This window comes from Frieseomelitta varia, unplaced genomic scaffold, assembly GCF_011392965.1.
Source record: "Frieseomelitta varia isolate USP_RPSP 00005682 unplaced genomic scaffold, Fvar_1.2 scaffold_207, whole genome shotgun sequence".
NCBI lineage: Eukaryota > Metazoa > Arthropoda > Insecta > Hymenoptera > Apidae > Frieseomelitta > Frieseomelitta varia.
Window position 1 is genome coordinate 1,126,539 of NW_025109828.1, and position 20,500 is coordinate 1,147,038.

General features: G+C 43.3%; 1 protein-coding gene across 7 annotated transcripts in view; it reads left to right on the forward strand.

Moving 5' to 3' along the window:
* Window positions 1-20,500, forward strand: part of LOC122527015 (putative polypeptide N-acetylgalactosaminyltransferase 9) — a 264,654-nt gene that overhangs the window by 171,255 nt on the left and 72,899 nt on the right. For 6 of the 7 annotated variants that reach the window (XM_043650793.1, XM_043650788.1, XM_043650787.1 and 3 more), the window contains one exon: window positions 18,305-19,047. In XM_043650793.1, coding sequence (XP_043506728.1) covers window positions 18,798-19,047 — 250 coding nt within the window. In that variant the 5' untranslated portion in view covers window positions 18,305-18,797. Of the gene's footprint in view, window positions 1-13,068; window positions 13,080-18,304; window positions 19,048-20,500 lie in introns of those variants that run through there. The other variant, XM_043650792.1, reaches the window with a different exon arrangement.

Here is a 20,500-nt window from a genome sequence, read left to right on the forward strand (position 1 = left end):
GTAACTCTGTAACGCGAATACGTGATACGACGGGATATCGAAGTTTTCCGACTTTTCTGAGAAAAAGAGAAAAAGAAGAAAAACAAATTGCCAGGGATTCCAAAATTGTTGAACGATTCGGAAAATAAATTGGAGGTCGGTTGTGTTTATTTCTACGACGATTTCTGTTTTTAAAGGAGAGAGGAAATTCCCTTTTTCTTCCAAATGGTCGATTATCGCGCCGATTCGATCGCAGTCGCTTAGATATTTTACGGTGTCGGCGGCACGAGCAACGTTGCTCCGGAAATTCTGTTTATTCTGGAGGTGGATACACGTGGCAAGCGTAGAAACGGGGGAATCGGATATTCTCAGAGTTTTTCCTCGCCAATATAAGCCGCATAAACTCGATGAGACTTTTGTTTGCACGACATCGATGTCGAGTATCCGTGTATCGTCTGCGGGCCGTCCCAACATAACTGCCACGACTCGTACCCTCTGTGGAAACGAAACTATCTTGACACGGATAATGCCAGTTGTTTCTCGTTCTACTTTTTTTCCATCGCTAGTTTCCGATGAATATTTTGCGCGATTTTAAGGCAAATATATATAATTATAATTATACAATTTATACAATTACACACTTGTACAATTCGACGTTTATTCAAAAGCATCGCAACTCGTCCGATTGACTGAATTGAATTGACTCCCGAGTGTCATTTATAGTCTTCAAGTAGCACCTTTATAATTATGTTCTAGAGGATCCCTGGTGTCTGTTTTCTGTTTCACCTTTAAGGTGAATTTTATTCTACTACCGACTTTCTTTGCAGTATGTTTCAAATTTTAATAATCTGTGCTTGCATCGTTCAATTTGTCGCAATCGAGAAATTATAATACTCGGTCGCGTCTCGTATCGATCGACAGAGAGTCCGTCGATCTTTGATCGTTTGTGAGCTGAGCTTAAAAAAGTAATTCCGTCCAATATGGGAGTATTTATCACTCAAAGGGTTAATTCGTCGTTCTAAAATCCCCACGACTAAGCACACGCGGTGCCGTTTCGCCGTTAGCAACGTGATTTCCAAATACGTGCGACGCGTATTCAAGTGTCGATGCAACCGTCGTTCTCGACGTGCGTTCTGAAACGCACTCGAACTGGCAGCCGCCACCGGAATTATGCCGTTTAACGTGTATGCACGGCCTGCGAAGCTGTGTTGCTTGTGTTTTTCTCGCTCTCGTGGTACGTCAGCGCGTGCATCCGACCGGAAGCTACCGGTGGAGGAGAGCGTTGTCGGTCCGTGCCACGTCTCTCATGTTTGTGCTCGTTGTATCTCGCGGACGTCTCCTTTTCCTCCAGCTTGGACACAGATTTACACGCGCGTCGTTTCAGTGGACGCGACGAGAATACGCTCGCAATTGATCCGCGCTTCCCATTGTATACATATGTACATAGTCCTTCTCCGTCACGCGACACGTAGAAGCCGCATCGCGCCTCGAAACGCGTCCCAGACAGATTATTTCTGTCCTGTCGTTTGGTTCGAAGAGAAAAAGAAAAAAAAAAAAAAGAATCAACTTTATTCAACTTTATTTTCCTATTCGCAGTTCTCGTCTCTCATCTCCATCCTTATTGCCTATCCAGCGCGACAACTCAAACAGCCATAGCTCGTTCGAGGTAACACCCGCGAACGCTGCTGACTCTCGAGTGGTAAGCACGTTATCAAACACCCACTTGTACCTGGAGTCTGCTTCCCTGAAAGAGAAGAAGAAGAACAAGGAGAAAAAAAACCACGCGAGCGTTAAACGAATGAATTAAAGCGACGAGTAGAGAGAGGGAGAGAGAAGGAATCGCTGGAATCGCGAGCATAATGCTAGTTTAACGCGCAACGCGAGCATGTTGAAAAGAGAGAGAGAGACACGACATAGTTTCAACGAGTTGAATTCGGCTCGCTAGTGCGCGCGCGGCAGAGGAAGCGAGAGTTTATACGCGGAGATGGCGGAATTTCGCGCGCAGTTTCCGGCCCGCAAAGTGACCGAAGTCGAGTGCAGGGCAAAGCCGGCTGAGTGCAAGAACGTCGCGGAATATTTGGCGACTTGGAGTGCAGTTTAGGAACTCGAGCTGGCTCGAACCTTCGCCGACTCGCCTCCGCCGATCCGAGTATTCACGTTTGACGAATTCCAGTCGATGCTCCGTTGAATTCACCTTGAACTTCTCTTGTCGCTTTAATTCGTCTTCTTCCTCTTCTTCTTCTTCTTCTTCTTCTTCTCCTCCTCAGAGAATCAAACTGCCCTCTCATCTTTTTTTTTTTTTTTTATTACCGACCTAAGCTCGGAAGAAAACTTTCTTCACTTTCGCTCTTCAGCCAGTTCAGCCTGTACCAACTCAAACTATTTCAGCTTGTGCGAACGAGACTGGTTGCCATTTTAAAAAAGTTCTACTTTTTTTTTTTGTTTCGGATTTTACGTTATCGAGAGAACGGATTAATTCATATTCCCATCGGCTTGTTTATATCTACAGTCTGGTAGCGCGAAAGCTGGCAGTTTTATTTGCAGCCGACACGGCGCAATTCTCGGATTAATATCCATATCGGCGAATTTAAAAAATGAAAACGAAATCGCAGTCGAAGTAATCGTCCGGCTTGGGATATTAAAAATTTCTGGCTTTCTAATTTAACGACCCGCGAGACTTTCCTGCGAATCTTCGACTTCGAATCGAAATTATCAATTAAAAGGGAGCTGAGAGGAACGTTTCCCGCACATTGTTGCGTCCATGGTTCATTAACAAAGTAGCTAGGTAGCTGTGTAATTACCTATTTTGTTAATGGACCAACTACAAAAGTCGATACTTATCACTTATTGATTTTCCATTAATGCACGTCGCAATTGCTCAAATATTTTTGTACTTTTGTAATCACCAGAGTGTTTATAATCGTTCTTGATAATTAAACTCTGTCGAAGAAACGAAAGTTCGCAGTATTGAACGCGAAGGGGAATTTGATCGGCGATCGACACCGAAACAGCCGACGAATCCGATTTCGCGTTCGAATCACGTTTGGGACCCGTGGTGTCTCGCAAGTAATCAAAACAGGCGACGTTCGGTCTCCCCCATCGCGATTCGATTCCTTGTGTTTTTTCGATCGATCGTCACGTGTCGCGCGGCCATCAAATTTCCACCGTGGAACACAATTTTGTCCCCGTTGTCAATACCTCGTTCGTTTTCACATCGCGACGTCACATCCTCACAGATTACCACGACGATCTATTAACCACGCCGATGGAAACGAAATTCCGGAACGTCGCCGCGAAGAGATCGTGGACAAACTTTGTCAAAATATTACCAGGAAATTCGAAAAGGATTCCATTTCAAAACGGATTAACGGAAATAGTCGGGAAATGATTCGGCGTGGCGTCCGGTTCAATGGCGGCGCTAGCGAAAGTGTTAAACAAGCGAGAGGTTGAATCTGAGGAATGTAAATGATTCATTTACATTCCTCGCGTCAGGAAAAAGCTGAATCCTCAGTTCAATCTCAGGGCAGATCGAGCGTCGCCGGCGTTGACTCCATCGAAGCGAGAAACGCAGCAAGTGCGTTTCCCTTCGGTAGGAATTGCATCCGCATCGCGTTCGTTCCTTTGTAACGGCGTTAATTCGACGAAAATTCATTAGCGTCGTGTCTCTCGGAAGAGGCTCGCGTCGGCGGCCCGTGAAATCGAGCACGAATCGTCCCGCGGGTGAAGATTCGATTAACCGCGTCGCGCCGCGTCGTGTCGCGTCGCGGTCGCAGACAGCTTCACGCTCTCCATCTCCATCTCGCCTCTCACGTGAAACGCGCGTCGCAAGTCGCACTTTCGCTCAACTTTCCAAGCCCGAGTCACCTCTTCGCGCCGAGCCGCGCCGCATCGTTTCTCTCTTTTCGGCCTCCGCTCGCCGCTAATTTCGCTCGTTACGGCACAATGTTTGACTACCTCGTCCCACCGGATTTCCCTCTGACCGTTTGTCGTGCAAATGAGATTTCGCAGCTACACGCGCTGCCTCGTACCCCACTGATTGGCCATGGGTTTTCGTGGCGTAGGCTTTCGACGATCGACGTTCGACTCGTTCATTTTTCGGATCGGAGAGTCGAAACTCTACGCCAGAGTGCAACGATTTTTAGAATTCTCGAGTTAGGAAAAAAAAAAAAAAAATAAAAAGAATGGTAAATCGTAGATTAACAGACTTGATGACCTTCCGAGGGAGCGATCCTTTACGCGTGATTGTTCGCAACGAGATACCAGTGGCGATCGATAAAATCGGTGGCCTGGTTTCTCCCTTAAACAAACGTTAACGCACGCGTGTAATTGAAACGCGAGCTTCCCGAGCTACTCCGCGTAAAACTGCCGTCCGTAATTCCGCCATTTGGAATAATTAAACTAGCCAGTGTTTCAGCACAGACTTCGTCAACTGGATAGATCATTTTCTTTTTTTTTCTTTAACAATCGCGATAGGAGTAAAAGAAATTTCTGGGCTGGACCTTATGCAAGGATTTTGCGCCGAAGCGACAATGGCTTCGCGACCTGTGACCCGTATCACGTCGACATCCGCCGGAGTTTACGCGTTGCTCCGCAAACAAGTTTCCTGATCCCTCGCTTAAAATCGAGACAGTCGCGATGAGTAAACGTTTGCCTTGGAATCAGCCGTGCTCGGCTGTCTGACTTGACGACGAAACGTCATTTTAATTCTCCGGGATTACGTCGTCTGAGGCGAGAGTCGGGGCATTTTATCTTGAGAATATTTTGGGAATGACGCGTGACGTTGCGAAATATTGGACACTGAAGGAAAGGAACATCGGGTGTCGAGATTTCCAGCGTCTCTGTTAACACTAGAATTAACCAAAATGGTCAAAATGACCAATCGATAATTTTATAAACGTGAAACAATGTATTTCTAAAGATTTATGTAATTTTTCGTGAAATACACAAATGAAAGATTGTATACTCCATTGTGTTATAAAGTTTCCCTATTATTTTGACTTCAGTGTCTCTGACGGAAAATTTGGTGCTTTGGTCGTCGGTAGCATTAATGTCCAGAGGTGTTCTTAATGTAATTCTTAATAATAATACATTAACGTAGTTCTTAATAGTTTCTAACACTAGAACTACCAGAATGGTCAAAATGACCACTTGATGATTTTTGTTTAATTTTTTTAGACCCGAGGCTATTTCTAAAGATTTAAATAATTTTTCGTAAAACATATAAATGAGAGCTTGCGACTTTAGTGTCTCTGACGGAAATTTTATGAAATTTAATCGTTGATAGTTCTAGCGTCGCGTTTGCAACTAAACGGTCGTTTATCCGCGGGGTCTGCCATCTTCGCGAATTTAAAAGTAGAGCAAGCAAGATTCTTTGCAATTTAATCATCGTTACAAATAATCAGAAAGAATCACAAATCCCCTGGTTTCCACGTAAGCCACGTAACATTAAATTAAAAGTAACCGGGACAGATCGGAGCCAGGCTTTTACCACGCTCTCTACTGCGCGTGAAGGTGAAAATTCGCAGGGTAACGAACGGGGGCAGGGGGGAGAGAGGGGCGGAAGTCAGATTAGGAACTGTAGAAAAATGGCACAGAGTGAAAAAGGTCATATCCGAGCGTTTACAGCTCGGAGGGAAAGTACGTATTTGGCGATGGTCCAGGGCTCTGTGTGCACGCTCGGAGTGTCCATTATTCCATTAGCGGTTACCGTGTTAACTCTTTATTGCCCGTCGGTATATGAGCAGCCGTTCTTCATTCTCGCCGAGAGGGCGTTTAATGTCCACATTTTCCCAGGATTATCGTAAAACCGTTCCCGTACACCAGCTACGCTGGTAGATACTTCTGTTGTTCCTCTTCGGCCACGCAACAGCGGCGAATGCCACTCGAGTTTCGCCCGTCTCTCGACAAACGAATTGCAGGAATTGCGGGAGTTTCTGCTTATTTTAGCCGGAACGAACACCGGAGAGTGTCGCAGAGTGTTCCGTCGAATCCAACAAATCGAAACGAGAAATGTTTTCAACGAGAGGAAAAGTTCCAAACAACAAATTTATTGCGCGCGTATGACGAACAAACTACTTTGAGAGAAACAGTCGATCGCGCAGACGATCGAGGATCGATTTGCCGGATTTGGAACGAATGTTGCCCGTCTTGCCCTTGTTTCGACGAATATTCAAGGAAATATTCAAACGAAGGAATCGCAAGTTTATTGCGCGTGGAAACGATTGAATATTGACGAAACGAACAGGCCTCCGTTTGTCCCTTTGTGCGCGAAAGAGCAGATTCTCCCGTGCAGTTTGCTTTTCTTTTTTTTTTCTTTCTTTCATTGAACGGATCGCGCTTTAGACGCTTTAGACGCGCGCGGGCTGAAAGGTGACGCGATTTCGAGCAACGCAAAGTGAAATCGTACGAGCGTCGCGAAAGTTGATTAAATGGCTGCTGCTCGTTTTTAGCGGGGGAGGTGTACGTGTCAGTTAGCCTGCTCGCGCCCGGCTAAATAAAAAGAGGGGGCGCGCAGGGAAAGGGGAGAAAGTACACGGGTGGAAATTAAAAATTCATTATCGCGCGAAAGATAGAGGAGAGGCGTGCTCCGACCCTTTGAACCATGCTACAAAGCGTTTCGTCGAACGACACGTTTTGGACACGTTGCCTTTTTCTTACACCTAAAATATTTCGAGAAAGGTTTCGAAGACGGCTATTTAACACGGCTAGAGATACAAATTGAAATCATTTCGAAATCACTATTTCAACTTCCGCGCGATGATGGAATTTTTGTCAATTTTCGTGACAATTGACTTGTTTTTAATGGAAATCGAAATATAAACGAGACAATGAAACACGCTTGCAATTAGACACGGACGAAGTTGCTTGGAGTAATAAATCACGTCGAGGTTTTATTGTTGTTTAATATGTTGTTCCGCAAACAATGATGTATTCATCGACGCGTTATTTTATTTGTTTCAAAATCGATTAAACGCGACAGAGAGGACACACGGTGATCGTTATCTACCTGGCGTTTGTTAACGACGCCGAGGCAACGAGATTACTCTACATAGTTGCCTAACGTGAAATAAATTCGTTTAACATGGAATAAATACGAGGCCGAAGCAAAATCTATTCGCCGAGTACCAGAAAAGCGAGACGTATTGCCATTTGAATATCGTTCGAATAAAGTTCGCCGCGTTGTGTATAAATTTTCAGTGTGTGCAAAAAACAAAAAAGAACAATTTGCATTATCTTTCCTCAAAAATTTATTCGAGGTGTTGTAGTCACGTAAATTTCCCGGAAAATGTTGATTCTTCTGATCTGTGATAAAAAAAAAAAGCTCGACTTCGTTTCGGAAAATATTTCATTTGAATACCGCGGAATAAACGCGCATTAGGCGCGCGATAATGACTCTTGTGAAATTAATGTTACGTCCGGGAGATCTATTTAAATATTTTCGAACAATTATCGCGTCGAATTAATTTCTGCCTGATTCGATATCGAGCCTTTTGGGGTGGTATGAGAATCTCGTTATTAGTATTATGATATACGTGTAATGTAACGTGTAATTAATATTAACGCAACGCAATAACAGCGATGATAGTTGTGAAATACGCAATTCGAAGATTGCTGTATCGACGATATTGAAAACTCCTACGCGAGGTGACTAACTAACTGTAAATTTTTGAAGCGGCAGCGACGAGTCGAGAGAGTCCTCTCTTTAACTACGAAATATTTCGAAACAACGGTTGTATCCGTCCTGTTTCCTAACTCTAAATCTAAATTAAAAAGCTACGAATTGAACGAGATCTAAACGAATGATATCTCTAAAAGCGTGGCCATTCCGAAGCTGTGTTTCATCTCTCGTTTGTTTTTTTTTCGAAAGCTCAAGAGACCACAGTTTTCATACTCACTCCAACAGGAGCAAACATGGCGCGATAACTCTTCGTTAATCAAGTTTTCATTTTCGAAGCGAAACTTTACGCACCTCTTTCATTTCCTCTCTCTCTTTCTCTCTTTCCCTGTACGATCGTGGATCATGTTTGCATCGAGCACCTAATGAAAAAGGATCAGAGCAATTTTTTTTTTTACTAATGTTTAGTTATTCGAAAAGTCATAAACATAACATACGTTCAACGATTTTTCAAAGTACTCGCCGTTTAATGAAAAATCTAACATTTTTGGAAAATGCGTCATGTACATATCGAGGAAATTTGCAGCAACTCGATTGCAATAGATTGACTGTGAAGTAATCGCGCCGAATATAAATAAAACATTCGTATTTTTGGCAAAATAAATGTATAATATCGCGGAGCGATTACGTGTGGCGTTGATAGTAGAATATTTAAAGCAAATATTTAACAATTGCAAAAATCATTTCATCGTCAACTGCGCAGGATTTGAATAAATATCGCGACGAATTTCCGATTGTTTGGACAAGTCCGACGATTTTCACCGCGTGTAATCACAAAGTAAATAAAAACACATTTTATCTTTCGCGCTTTATCCGAACGAATTTTTGCCCCGTTCCATTTTCGAACGTGATTAATTTCATCTTCGAAAAACGCGTGTTTCTTCTCGCAGCGCGGGAATTTCCGAAATATCAAATATATGTACGTACATACGTGTTTTATTTTATTTTTATTTTTATTAATTTTTTTTCGCGCCTTTTTTAAGAGTTTTCTTTTGCGTGCAAAGTAATGACATTAACCCTTTTAGCTTTTTTTCGGGAACGAAACGTTTAAAGCTCAAAGTTACAAATGGTACCTTTTTGGTTTTATTCGTATTCTATTTAATTCAAATTCATAGAAATGACAGAAAAAGGGAATAAAAAAAAAATCCGTTGAAAAAGCAACTAAAATAAAAAAGGATATCCGCGTACGTGACCTTTGGACAAAAAAAAAAAAATTAAAAAAAAAATTAAAAAAAGAAAAAATCAAAAAATCTGAACGTGACGCATGTAGCGTACCGTTCCCGATATCTCTCAAAGCTGAAATTACGCTCTTCCTTTTTCGCCTCAGCCACTTTTTGTACCGTCGAATCGTTATTTAGGCATTTTTTTTTTTTTTTCAAACAGACATGTGGAAGATTCAAAAGAACTCGTTTTCCCATTACCGGAAAATAACGTGACACCAAATACTCGCGAAAAAAAAAAGAAGGAAAGAAAACAGAGAGGAAAGAAAAAAAGAAAAGAAATTTGACAGCGGGAAGCGTAGTCTTGGCGAAAGCACTCGCGCTCGTTAACTCTATTATTCGAGAGAAGGGGCCACGAATGGCCTTCTCCGGGCTCGCCCCGGAAGCAGGAAACGAAAGGAAAGAAGGAAACTTTTAACACGCGTCCAAAAAGAACAATATTGACCCTCGTTTCGCGAACTTTGCTCGAATTAGGGAGCAGAAACGGAAACAGAAGAGAAACAGAAGGGTACAAAGAGGAAGCTTAAGGCTTGAGCAACGAATAAAGAGACGAGTCGCCCCTCTCTCTCTCTCTTCCTCTCCAGTGAGAAAGAAAAGCTCCGATTTACTTTCATCTTCTCTCTCGGCCACCGCGCCAGAGCTGTTGCACGCGCGTTTCACGCGCCTCCCTCTCGAACGTTTCCGATTGTTTTTCCAATCTGCCTTACACCGAGTCTCATGCAGATTCGAAATCTTTTTTTTCTCTTCTTTCTTCCTTCGCGCTCTTGTCCCCTCGCTTTTCTCTTCCCTTCGCGTAGTACGCCGTGTCGAAGCCAGGCGTCGGCTTATTTTCTTACCGGCTCGAACCGCTCGTTCCATCGCTCGTCGGGACCCCCCGGTTTCGCTCTTACGGCGAACATTTCGCCTTTCCAACCGACAAGATTTCAAGTTTGGAGAACTTGGAATTGCACCGAGAACGTTACGTCCCGTTTACGGCGACGGTTAGGTACATTTGTAACACAACGTTTCCAGAGTCTAGTTTTCCTCTTCTTTTCTTTCGAAGAAAGAAATTCGAAGTCAGGCTTTAGAAAATATTTTTAGAAAGGAAGAACGAAGTACGGAGCTGGGACAGGGAGGGGATATTTAAAGAGAAAATTCCTGGATTTTCAGTTTCACTTGCAGCACCCTTTGACCTTTTACGCTCTCCCCATGACGCGCATCGCGCAAGCTGTAGTCGACGATTATTCGTAATTTGCATCGTAACCGAAAACACGCACAGCCGCGCAATTTTCAGTCTTCTATCCGGCGCAACAACTTTCGCTGCATTGTGTGTACTCAGTTTTTTCCAGAAACGAAAAGAAAGAACAAGGATAGAATTAGTTAGTTTGTCAAAGAGAAACAAGTAAATTTCTAATCTTCGTAATTCCACGGATTTTCCTCGAAACATTTCTCTCTCGTCGGTCGTCTCGTGTCGATCTCAAAACGGAGGATTGAAAAGAGTTGCGGTAAATTTCTAAACTACACACACACACACACACACATACACACACATCCACTTTCTTTCACGACCCGTTTCATTCAGGAACGAAACTCCTTGCAAATTCGGGGAATATCTCGGTTCCCCTGTAATCCCTGTCGATATCGATACCTATCGAGAGCTAGGATCGCTCGTTTGGAAATGGAAATTCTCGAAACGCCGCGCCACAGCATGTGTGTACATACGTACGTACGTCCATTACGGCGTGGTTTTAACAAGGGTTGGAAGTGCCTGGTTGAAAGCGGAAGGCGAATAAACAGGAACACGCGACCACGCGAGATGTTATCCTGGGCGTGGCGAAACCTCGGTGGAACCTGGGCCGCGGCAATAAAAGAAAGAACGAGTCGGGAGATAAAGAGTGGAAAAAGCAAGCGAGGAGTTTCGCAAACTACTCGAGAGCGTGTAATCTAACGTGTGTCACGTTGCGGAGGAAATTCACCAGCGAAAATCCTTTTCTTCGCGTGACTGGTTCGCGCGGGGAGAATCAGTTGTCGGTGTTTACAAGGAAACTCGGTTAAACAGAATCGGTTCGACGCGGTTGCCAAAGTTGCGGTTCGGCTTGTTCGCGTAGATCTAGACGCGCGAAACGGCGGAAGACGAGAGGAACACGATGCCTGGCGATGATTGTTACGAAATGGAGGCGCGCAACGTGACGCGAGACTCGATTATTTCGTTGCGCGGATGAGCACGCGGTTGTTTGAAATAGGTGATTCGAACGTTCGCCGTTGCTGCTGCTGCTGCTGTTGCTGCTGTTGCAGGATATTAAATAAGTGGGAACAGTTGCGTGATTCAAAATTGACTTTGCTACAGTGCGTAGTGGCGTGAATTTCAATTTACGCGCGATTAACCCGCGCCGCGTAAAATAGGGTAAAGCTTTGCGTTAGAAATAATTAATCGCGATCGTTCTCCTCTGTACCTTGTATTACGCACGTCGCACGCTTAGAATTAATCTGCGACAAGACGCGATTAATTTTAGCGTTTCTGTCCAAGCGTATTTTCCATAAAATGTAAGGCAGACAGTTCTGTGTTCAAATCAAGGTGGCATCGAGCCAGCAAAGCAAATAACAATGACGGTGCAAATTTTATTCTCTTCATTGAAATTTCCATGCCTCACTTTTTCAATCCCTATTTTCATACTAAGCAAATGGAGAGATCGGTGCAGTGGAGGGGGTAGCGATCAGGAAAGTGGGGGCAAAGGTCTCGCGGGCCGCCAGTTAGCCACCTCTGATTTACGCGTTTCGTTCAGTTAATTTCGTTTGATCAGGATTCCGTCCAAAACACAATTTCGATAAAACGCAATTGAGGAAGGATTGGCGAAATATCGGGCGAACGCAATGGCAGCCGATTGCCGTTCATCGTGGGATTATTATATTTCCAGCAATCGAGCGGAACAATTTCTCGTCGAGCGAGCCAGCGCTCGTTCCTTTCGTCCACGGCTGTCACACGGCTCCATTTTTCGGTAAAGTGGAGGAGGGGACCAGCCTGTCTCGAGTAGCCGCACGTGTCTGCCAAGGGGAGAAAAGTGTCTGTTGGAGGAAGAACGAACGAACGAACGAACGAACGACTGCCAGAAACGTACGTGGCGAAGTGGTTCGGTTCGTTCGGTTTTTAGTGGCCGTTACCATCGACGACACTTTTCGCGACCGAGAGAGGGAAACGGTTTTCCGCGTGAACGACTCGGGGAGAAATCTTCGATCGTTGTTGTATTGGATAGAAATTGTTTTCTTTCGACTTTATTGGAAATACGCCGTGGATAATGGTCGTTGCCGTGTCAAGTTCGTGTTAGACGGAATACGTCGATGTGTGTTTGCAAAAGAATAGAAACGAGTGATTTTAAATTGCGTGCATGTATCTAGCGTATTTTCGTTATTTTTTTTTTTTTTTTTTTTTGTCCAGAGCACCGTACGCGAGAGCAATATTTAATTATTCATAGATAGAAAGAGAGAGAGGCTTCTTGCGTTCCCGAAGAAAAACCCACTCGGCATACTCAAGCACGGCCAGAAACATATTCAACGGCCGGTCATCGAGCGGAAGCCCGTTGCCTTTTCGCAAATCCTCAGAATCGCGTCGAACGTATGTACATGTGCACGCGTAACGCGCACACAGTCGAGCTTTCCCACAAAGCTTTCCGCTTCGAGGATCTTCTCTTCTTTCTGGCCTCTCCTTCGTCGTTTCGCCATCAACCCGCAGTGCCATTTCGAATGCCTACGGTACGCTCGATCCTCCAATACGACGCGACGCGGCGACTACCGACGACTTTAGACAATTTCCGAGATTGCGTGCACCGCGAAAGTTTTCTCGGAAAGCCAACACAAGGCTCGCTTATCGCCAACAATTCCGATTCGTGTCGAGATACGTGTCTCTCTTTCTCTTTCTCTTTCTCTCTCTCTGTCTCTCGACAGGACTGCGTAACCGCGGTTGCCACTTTGAAAACAGAGGGAGGAAACGATTACTCTCGAGCCAAAATAGCTCTTTCACTCGCAATCAGTGTCTCAGTGGCTGACTTTTTTTTTTATCTTGTACAATCAGAGAGTTACAAATGAATTTTGAACCAAGTCCACGTGCCGTAAGCGAGAGAGAATTTTCAGAGAAAATTCCGAAATTTCTAGATTTCGAGGGAGGGGAACGCGTAGTTCCCATTCTTCCGTGGATCGTATTGTGTTCTTGCAGATCGTTTGCGAGAAGATCGGTTACAAGCGGTCGGTTGTAGCCAGTGCCTCGAGCGAGAAACGGTGCATTTAACGCGAGAGAGATAATTTACGAACGAGGGAATTAGCGATACAGCAGATGTACAGATAGCTATTCAGTAGGAAATAATAACTGTATGAATCACATCGTTGCGTTTTAACACGACACGCTTTTGATACTATTAAACTAACATTCACCTCGTATTTGCATCAAATTAGTTACGACGTATATTTCCATTTCCATACAGACATTTACTTCCTGCAACACGTTCATTGATACACGACATCATTTCGATAAATAATTGAATCCCCACGTTATAAAAAGTATCGTTCCCCTCTTTTCCTTTTCTTTCATTCGAGCAGTTATTATACAATCATCGAGATTACGTGTTCAATTGTCATTTTCATTTTTACGAGAAACTGGAAACCAACGACTCGAGGTTCAACGAATACGTCAAGTACGATTTAGCGTTGAAATAATCAAACCGGTCGAAAGAAGTCCGATTTAGCCAAGAGTGTGGTAATTTAGGTATTACGGTTGTGGAGGGTCAGTATAAATTCACGTTTAAAAATGTACAAGCACAACAGTGTCGACGTCAAACATGGAAGAATAATCGAAGAGATAGGATGTCCGATTAAAGAGGATTTATTCCTTCTTGTCGTGTAACGCGAAATCATGTAAGCTCGTTGTGTCCATGTTTTTGCGTGGCTCGTAGACGCTCGATGTAGGTCGAGCTGCCCGTGTGCCCGCGTGCATTCTAATATTTCGCATGCAAACGCTAAATCACGTATCGATTAGAGCGATTCGTTGAAAGCAGAACACGATTTTCTATCGTCTCGTTCTAATTAAACGTCGCATGTTTTGCGTTATGTTCTGCACAGCGCGTGTTTCACTTGCACGAAATACGATAAACGATGTATCATTTTTCTGCTATTTAATGTAAATTTTTGTTGCATAAAAATGACAACGAGGAACGAAACAAAAAAAGAAAAAAAAAAAAAGAAGAGAACGAAAACAGGATTTGCGCGAAAGAACCTTTCGACGACAAGTTCGCGCGTAACGTGAAAATGAAATCTATTAAATGGTCACTCGTGCCAATTAAATACTCGTTCCGGCCAATTAAATTTCCCGCGAAAATGTCACAAATTTCAATGGAACGACCGCGTATGTTTCAGTGCACAAAGAAACACAAGATTAATTATGTACGTCGTTAATTTTGCGACCGATCATTTTCCAGTGGTATTCCAGTGACCGAACAGAGATTGTTTGTAAAATATTTCGGACCCGGTTTAATACGTATCGATCGCTTACACTGAAATATTCAAACACGAGAACGATACAAAAATTATGTATTTTTCTATCTGCAGCACTAATCGAATTGAAGGAATTAATATCTGGCAACATTCCCAATTGCATCAACGTTTATTTCGGCGATTCATTATGAATCTAGTTAATACACGATAGCAATATTCTCAAAACACATGCACACAGAAATCTGAGTATATAGATATACGTTTCGAACACTGGGATCATAGATAATGTAAAATGTGGTACGTTCGTTTCGATTAAATTTGAAGTATCTGTACACGGTAAAACTTTACACGAACTCCATTTATTCGAAGCAAATTTCAGTCAATACCCGATTAAACGAACAGAACCCCGAACTGGCTGAATCCACTTATCCGAACCGGAAATTCTGTCGTACCAACGAAGAATCACTGGCTTTTATTTATACTCCCTCTCATTTATACGTTATATTTGTAAATATCCGCTTTTCAGAATGTATAATTTGATTTATTTTGTTAACTTGTCTTTTAATGACATTGTACATTTAAGTATTCTTACAACTAAGAACTACGAACACGACAAAAATATGCCCAATTATCAACAATTTGCCGAGCAATTCCAATTGCTTCTTTATTACGAATGACATTTCTTGGAAATGCCTGGCTAGAGCGTAATCTATAATAATTTTGGCAAAATGTGGTAGTTTATGATCGTTTCCTCCTTCGTAAATATTTTTCATGTATAATATTTAAGAAGACATTGTAAAACATCTTCTCTTTGTTCGTTTAAAAAAAAAATATTTCTTTTTACTAACGAAAATAAAAAATTTTATTTAAATTTTACAAAAAAGTTAAATTTTATATATATATATATATATATATATATATATATTTCGCGATATAACCTTAGAAATAAAAATTTAGTCCCTATAAAATTACAAATTTAATAATATTGGGAAATCATTAATTTTGTTTAGTATGATGGGCATTAAAACGCATATAAAGTAAATACATAACGTGGACATTTATTTTGGTACGAAGGCAGTATAAATTATTTATTCTCCGACAAATTCTTCACTGTCTATTAATTCATCGTTGAAGCCTTCTCCGAAATTCTGTCGGTAACTTGCTTCATGTTCTTGCAAGACATTTCAGAAACAGTCTTGCCGATCCTGAACGGAAAATTGTCGGGCGACGCGAAACTTCGTTAACGCTGCACGGTATCCATCCGCGCGCGTCAGGATCCGCGCGAATCCGCTCGCGGGACGCCGGAGCGCGGCGTCGCCTCGCGTCGCCAGGAAAATCGTAATTCAGTCGTGTTATCGCGCGCGGGCTTGTTTAATTGAAATACGCCGGCAAAATTGCCCGTCTCTCGGGGCTCGGTCCTATGAAGCAGAATTTAATCTCATTGTCGCCGCGACTAGTCGCATATTATCCGCCTAACGAGCCCCCGAATGGAACAATCTCGTTCCGCCAAGGTGGATCGCCTCGGGCTTACACACGTCCTTGTCACGCATTTTGCTCGAGTTTACGCCAACATATTATCGCCTTTAACATCCTTCGTGCATGGACCAAGTTGCAAGATCGATATGGTTTGAGCTATAAAGAACGGTTGGAAAAGAAAATTTCTCAATTTTTTTTCTCGTACGTAGCAACGACTGCATTTATGTTGCAATTTGATCTAGGAACCATCTCCTCGAAGAAGAAGAAGAAGAAGAAGATTATCGTCGTTTTACGGGAGGCAAAGGACGGTAGAAATTTTTGGAATGCAGCCGGACTCGAACGCATCGAGTTGCGATGCATCGCGCTGGTAACGGTACAACACGATGCTGGCGCGGTGAATACGCGTGCAGCTCGTATCTTTTGTTTTCCAGTGGCGAACTACGGGCATTCTAATGCCGGATTACGGCCGAAGATTGCCGCGGCCCGGCTCATTCTTCTTCTCTTTTTTTCGCAATCCGCGTAATGTTTCGCCAGTCATGGCACCATTAGCACGTTCCTTGCTTACGTTATTCCTGGCATCGGCTCCGCATCGAACGTGTTCCCCAACATTTATGTTTGAGAACCGTACGATACGCGCGCCTTCGAATCGCGATAATAAGCGCTGTGTTTCAAAGTTTTACCGTAATTCGTTCTGCTTGACGAATCCGTGGATCTCTTCTCTTTCTTTCACTCTCGACTCGTCCCCCTTGGAAATTATCGCGCTCTGACTTTGAAATTATCGTTGCACGTTTGTTGCCATTATTTTTTTTCTTTCTTTTAAATTTGTCACTACGGATTAAACGTTGCAAGAGTGTAGAAAATTGGACTGACGATGATCGAGCTTTATCTCACCGTCGTTTTGAAACGACGAAACGTAACGATAACTGCCGATGATCAAGTTATGGGTAAATTTGGTGATAATTTCGTTGTTGCGTCAGAGAATAATTGAGCGGCAGCCGATTCCGCTGGAAAATGATTAAATATTGAACGATTAAATTAGAGAGCGATTAAATAGTTGAACATTGATTTAAAGGGTGGCTAAATAACGGATGATCGCAGTGGACAGAAACACGGGGCCGGGAATAGTCCCACAATCGATTCGGAGCGTAATTGAATAAGAAAGTAACGTTTTGTTTAGAGAGTGTTTGCATATTTTATCCCCAAAGTAGAAAATAGAAGCGTTATTCAAAACTTTCAATGAACGCGAAAAAGATCTATTCGAATGTCGGGCGAATCAATTAAACCGACATAAATATTTAATTTACAACGCTGAATAAAAAATACCCTTTCGAATTGGAACGTTACGTTGTGTGACTCGCTGAATCGGAGAATCGTTTTAAATTTATAGATTGACAGTGAGATAGAAGAAAAATATTAGCTTTTTTTTTTATTTTATTTGGTTTACTTTTATTTCGGATGCAATTTCGAGAGAATCGTTCGATGAGAGTTCAACGAAATTTTTGTTAGACCTCCAAACGCTTATGATTCAAAAGTTTCGCTGCAAACGATGATTTACTTTGGTTAATGAAATCTCCCGGCTGCTGATGTATTACTCAATTACTTCGACTAAGTTAATTTATGGACGTATCTCCTAGACACGTTGCTCCGCTACACCGCAAATATGTCTTTGGTAAATATTTCGTGGGGTTCTCTCGGTTTTGCCCCTTGTAAATCTCCTTCGATACCAGCCGTTCTATTAATTCCTTCTAATTTCTCATCCCTATCTCCACCCTCTTTCTCCACCATCCCCTGTCTTTGTCAGCCGTGAAAATACACAAATTGCTGATTTTTGCGTTAATTAAGGTGGAAAGTTCACGACGAAGCAAGTTTCTTCATCAGCAGCCCAGATTTTAACTGGATTAATAAAAGTTCCGACGTGAGACGACTGATTAATCAAGTTTGCACTTCTTATCGGGTTTCGCTACGTAACCCTGTTTCCAAGTGTACTTTATCAACTCCTCGAACAGAGAACCTTGCTATTTTAACAATGCGTCGTCGTTACGTTATTTACCAAATTTGAAAGAAAATGGGAGAATTTGTCGCGATTCTCGGCAAGAAATTCGAATACATTTTGTCGTGAATTATTGTCTTTAAATTAAATTTGGGTAGTTGTTCGTTTCGTTAAAGTCGCGAACGTCTCGTTAAAGTTTTCCGCGTTGGAACCGGAGATAGGATAACGAAAGACCACGACGAACGTCGGAACGATCGACTGCTAAATAATCTAGGAAAGTGGAGAGTCAACCAGAACAAAACAGCTTCTTAGACTAGCGTTTCATTCTTCGATAGACCGTCGAAACGAGCCTTCTATTCCGGTATTATGGTTTTCTAAAAGAGACGTTTGACTCAAAATAATCAAATAAATTAAACGTCTCTCGGTAGCTCTGCCGATCATTTCCAAGTTGAACTGAATTTTCCAAGTGTATCGCTTGAACTAATCTGTTGCTATTTGATTTTTCAGGTAAAACCATGCGGTGATACTCGGAGGAATCCAAACAGAAAACACACGTACATATCAACTCATATCGTCTCTTTGAAACCGTTGCTGCGAGCATCAGTCAACCGTCGACCAATCCAACGAAGCATATCAAAGCGAAATGAAGGCGCGACGATGATGCTGTCTCGGCCAAGACGTAGCAGGTGTCGATCGAGCATGATCGACGAGACCCTTTGCCGTATTTTATCCTAGTTGAACCTTTTTTTCCACAAACCTTTCCACGCACCAAGTGGACAAGTCAGCGACCAATCCAAGTCGACCCGCTCGAAGAAGACACGAAGCAAATTTGCGAGAAGACAAGACAGAACGAAGCGAGAGGATGTTGCTGAGGTAACGCGACCTCTCGAGCCGGCTGAAGAACGATATTCAATCGAACCGTGCTCGAACAACGAAGGGACAACAGGCGACGAGGAGCTGTGGATACCAAAAGGGGCCAAGTTCAGGCTGAGAGTCAAGCATGGGTTTCCCGAGGAGGAGATCCCTGTGGCTGAAAGTGGCCATTCTAGCCACAGCGGTCTGGGCCACCGTCTGCTTCCTCTTGTACACGGAGGATCGTGCGAACGCAGCTGTACAGGGCTTGGCACCGTCCGGCGTTGCAGCGCCTCAAATGGCCACCGGTTTCGTGCCTGCAGCCGCGGCTCTTCGAAAAGAGACGCCGTTCAACGCGCAACCCAAGCCTAAACTGATCCAAGCCGGCCCGGAGCAAGGTAATTGATCTGTAGGGAAAGAAAAGTGTGAAACTCCGTGCGAGTCTTCTCTTGTTCTCGTCTTTTCAAACTCGCCAAGGTCACGTTGATAATTAGTTGTTAGATTTGACCATTTAGAAAACTCCAGACAATGCCTATAAATTTGGATCAGCTATGAGACCTACGATGAGGTCTTTCTTGTAGAGATTACCATGTCATAACAAGTGCGTACTTGAGGGATTGTATATGCAACGGGATCGTTTTCACAAGAATGCTTATGGGTGATCTTTTCCTGACTGATCCTGACAAGATTAATCCAAAGTTTATTATAAAAAATGGAAAGTTAGTCAAATCAAGCAGTTGTTACAAGTTGTGGTTTTTACATCAGAAGTAGTAATAATCATCACGCAGTTAAACAGTTAGTCAGAAAAGTTGCAAGAAATTAAAGTAATAGTCAAAAAGTCAAATGAAGGTCAAAGATCCATCATAGTTGTTCATTTCCCACATCAGTGAATGGTCCTTCGAACCCCAAGGGATATAAGCAAAGATATACGATCGATCGGTCGGCGACTGTCCTTAACATTAGTCTTTTATTCACTGTGTGTCCTTGGATCGTCGTCGAGATCATCGTGCAAGAAAGAAAAGAAAAGAACAGAAAAGAAAAGAAAAGAAAAAAAAGAAGAACTGGAGAGTAAGAAGAGCCATATTTTCCGCGGGTCCCTTGGCGGCGTTCAGTCGGAACAAAGAAAAGGTTGCAACCGGAATTTCGAAAGAGAGTCAAAGGAAGAGGGTGGGAGGAGGGTTGATGCACGAGGGTAGTTTCACCGTGGCGAAGTTGGCGGCGGGCTGCTGCACGCCGCCGTTCTAAAGCAATTTGTCGTGCTCTTTATTGCCGTATCGCGCGCACCGGGGCCCACCTCTCGAGCTCTCCGCTCGACCAGGGTGGAATTATTTCCGAGACGAGAGCAAGACGAGGCGCGAGGAGAAACTGAGCAACGAATTTCTCGAGGCCTCGCGCCTACCGCCATTTTGACCGCGTCGTCCTGGCTGCCGATAGGACGCAGCAGAATAAAAGTCGAGTTTGTGCGAGCCGAAACCCCTTAGAAAAGGAGACAGCCACGCTCTCGAGATACGTTTTTCTGAAAATTCAATTCACCGCCGTCTTCCGTTTTCTACTGCCTTCGTTTTCTGCATCGACCACTTCCTTTGGCCTCGTTTTGCATTTCGTCCGTTTGCCGCGTGTCGCTGCTCTCGCCAGCCAGAAATTGGCTTTCGGAAAGTGGATGACTTTGTTTCGGTAGCAACGGTGAAGCACGAGCCAAGCGAATACCAAGCAATAACTGTCAATGACGCTTTGGAATTTTCTTTTTACGAATGATCTCGCCTCGCCCGTCATTTATTTCCCATCTTTCGTCAGTTGCAAAATTTGAATTTGCAACTCGCAAGAAAATTCATCTCGCCAACAGTGAATGGC